Source organism: Cornus florida, unplaced genomic scaffold (genome assembly GCF_030987335.1).
Source record: "Cornus florida cultivar Cherokee Brave unplaced genomic scaffold, ASM3098733v1 CherokeeBrave_3.0.0_Hap2_Chr10, whole genome shotgun sequence".
Classification (NCBI taxonomy): Eukaryota; Viridiplantae; Streptophyta; class Magnoliopsida; order Cornales; family Cornaceae; genus Cornus; species Cornus florida.
This window is the reverse complement of record NW_026775580.1, coordinates 108,655,100-108,658,119: the sequence shown is the minus strand read 5'-3', so window position 1 is coordinate 108,658,119 and position 3,020 is coordinate 108,655,100. Positions and strand designations below refer to the sequence as shown.

Below are 3,020 nucleotides of genomic sequence, written 5' to 3'. Positions count from 1 at the left end.
GAAAAACCAAACCTTTTTATTACAATGACTTGTAATCCTGATTGGAAAGAAATTCGCGACGAACTGAAATTTGGACAATTACCACAAGATAGACCAGATTTAACAGCTAGAGTGTTCAGAGCAAAGCTATATGACATGAAGTGACAATTATTTAAAAGATCGATATTTGGAAAAGTGGCAGCGCATGTTCATGTGATTGAGTTTCAAAAAAGAAGTTTGCCACACGCACACATATTGCTCATATTTCAATCTAAATTCAAAATTACAAATGTAGAACAATACGACAAATTGATTTGTGCAGAAATTCCTTCTGAGAATGAAAATCCATAACTTTATCGGAAAGTAGTGAAACATATGATTCATGGTCCTTGCAGAGATCTCGACAAAAAGAATGCATGCATGAAGGATGGGAAATGTAAAAATCTTTATCCACTTAAATTTGTCGAACATACGATTCAAAGTAAAGATTCATACCCTATATACAAAAGAAGCAAAGACAGCCAAATAGTCTTTGTGCGTAATGCAATGTTAGATAACAGATGTGTTGTTCCTTATAATCCATATCTTTTAAAGAGATATGGCTGCTATATAAATGTTGAGATATGCTCAGGAATAACAGTAGTAAAATATCTCTATAAATATATATACAAGGGACATGATCGTGTTGCGATTCACATCTCAAATGTTGATGGAGGGAATTTCGTAGATGGAATAAAAGAATATCAGGAATGGGTATCACCACAAGAAGCAATGTGGAAAATTTATGAGTTTAACTTAAATGAGATGTATCCTTCGGTGACCAACCTCTAATTACACCTTCCAAATAAACACATAGTTTGGTACTGGGAGAACAAAAACCTAGAATATATCATTCGTTTTGAAAATATATCACATACGATGTTGGCGGAATTCTTTCATTTAAACTCTATATCTTAAATAAGTAGAGACTATTTCTATAGGGAGATTCTGGAGCATTATGTTTAGAACAAGCAAAATAAATGTTGGAGTCTCGGACACCACAAGGCGGTAATAGGACAAGTTAATGCTGCCAACACTTCTGAAGGAGAAATGTATTATTTAAGATTATTGTTAAACCACGTGCGTGGACCAACATCATATAAATATTTATTATATGTTAATGATCTTCAATGTGTAACATTTAAAGAGTCGGCATAAAGAAGAGGTCTCCTTGAAAGCGATAATAGCATTGTTGAGTGCCTCAACGATGCTGTGTGCTTCTAAATGCCAACGGCTTTTCAAAGGCTTTTTGCAACTTTATTAGTTTTTTGTGACCTAAGTAATGTTAGAAAACTTTAGGATGACTATTTTGAAATTATGTCAGAAGATTTTTTTACCTGACCCCAATTCTTCCCCTGACTACCAACTCATGGAAACACTTAAGAGCATAGAAAACTCTTTAATAAGCATGGGTAGAAAACTCATTGATTATGCGAATGATTCCAACAGTTATGATTCCTTTAGAGAGATCAGCAACGAAATGGCTATTGTTACTCCGTCTGACGATTACAATGCAATGGTAAATCTTAACAATGAGCAAGAAAATACATATAAAACTATACTTGAATGCATAATCTCAAATCAACCAAACATCTTCTTCATTGATGGGCCAGGGGGTACAGGAAAAACGTGCTGTACCGTGCATTACTTACGAAGGTTAGATCTGAACATGGAATTGCACTTGCAACTGCAACTTCTGGAGTGGCTTCTTCATTATTACCCGGTGGTAGGACTGCACATTCAAGATTTAAGATTCCTATCATAGCTGACAAGTCAACTACTTGTAACATTTCCAAGCAAAGTTCAACTGCAGAACTCTTACGAAAAACCAAACTAATTATTTGGGATGAAGCACCAATGGCTAAACGTTACGCAATTGAAGCAGTTGATAGAACTTTACAAGATTTACTTGGCAATAATTTATCTTTTGGAGGAAAAGTTATGGTTTTTGGCGGAGATTTCAAACAAGTGTTACCCGTACTACCTCAAGCGACTAGAGTTGAAACTATTGAAGCAAGTCTGGTAAAGTCTAAATTATGGGAAAAAAAAAGAAGAAGAAGAAGAAGAAGAAGAAGAAGAAGAAAATACAATTAAAAAAGAACATGAGAGCAAGAAATGATCAATCATTTACAGAATTTTTACTACGAGCAGGCGACGAAGAGAAACTGACTTTATTAGACAACATGATTCAACTATCGAAAGAGATAGTTATAAACTATGTAATTGAAGAAAACTCTGAAAATGCATTGATAGATGCTATATTTCCGTCCCTTCAAGAAAATTCTCACTCAGCAAAATACATTACTAATCGAGCAATTTTAGCTACAAGAAATGATTTTGTTGATAAAATAAACGGTCAGCTCATTGAACGTTTTCCGGGAGAATCTTCAACATACTATAGCTTTGATAAAGTAAATGATGATGCTGGTACCTACAACCAAGAAGAATTTCTGAATTCTTTACTCCCAAACGGCCTTCCACCTGATAGACTAACATTGAAAATTAATTGTCCTATACTTTTGCTAAGAAATTTAGATCCTGCAAATGGATTATGTAACGGGACTAGGCTTATATGTCGTGGCACAAAAGAGAACATAATCGCTACTGAAATTTGCCATGGACAACATGTAGGGAAACAAGTACTGATTCTAAGGATACTTCTTTCCCCAGCAGAGAGTGAGGGATTGCCTTTTTGTTTTACTAGAAAATAGTTTCCAATACGATTAAGTTTTGCAATGACAATAAATAAGGCACATGGGCAAGCAATTCCTTATGTAGGAATATATCATCCAAAACATGTATTCTCACATAGACAACTATATGTGGCATTATCTAGAGGAACATCAATGTCGACAACTAAAGTATATGTTAAAAAAGACCAAAGAATTGAAGGCAATGCTAAATATACAAACAATGTTGTCTATAAAGAGGTTTTATTGCCGAGCATGTAAGAAAGTTTTCGTATATATATATATATATATATATATATATATATATATATA

At 34.0% G+C, this 3,020-nt stretch overlaps 1 protein-coding gene across 1 annotated transcript; it reads left to right on the top strand.

Annotated features, from left to right (window-relative positions):
- The first annotated feature begins 1,426 nt into the window (after positions 1-1,426).
- On the top strand, positions 1,427-2,729 carry LOC132278363 (uncharacterized). The gene is made up of 3 exons (XM_059780158.1): positions 1,427-1,537; positions 1,675-2,035; positions 2,170-2,729. The coding sequence occupies exons 1-3, from the start codon at positions 1,427-1,429 to the stop codon at positions 2,727-2,729; spliced, it is 1,032 nt and encodes a 343-aa protein (XP_059636141.1).
- The last annotated feature ends 291 nt before the right edge of the window (positions 2,730-3,020 follow it).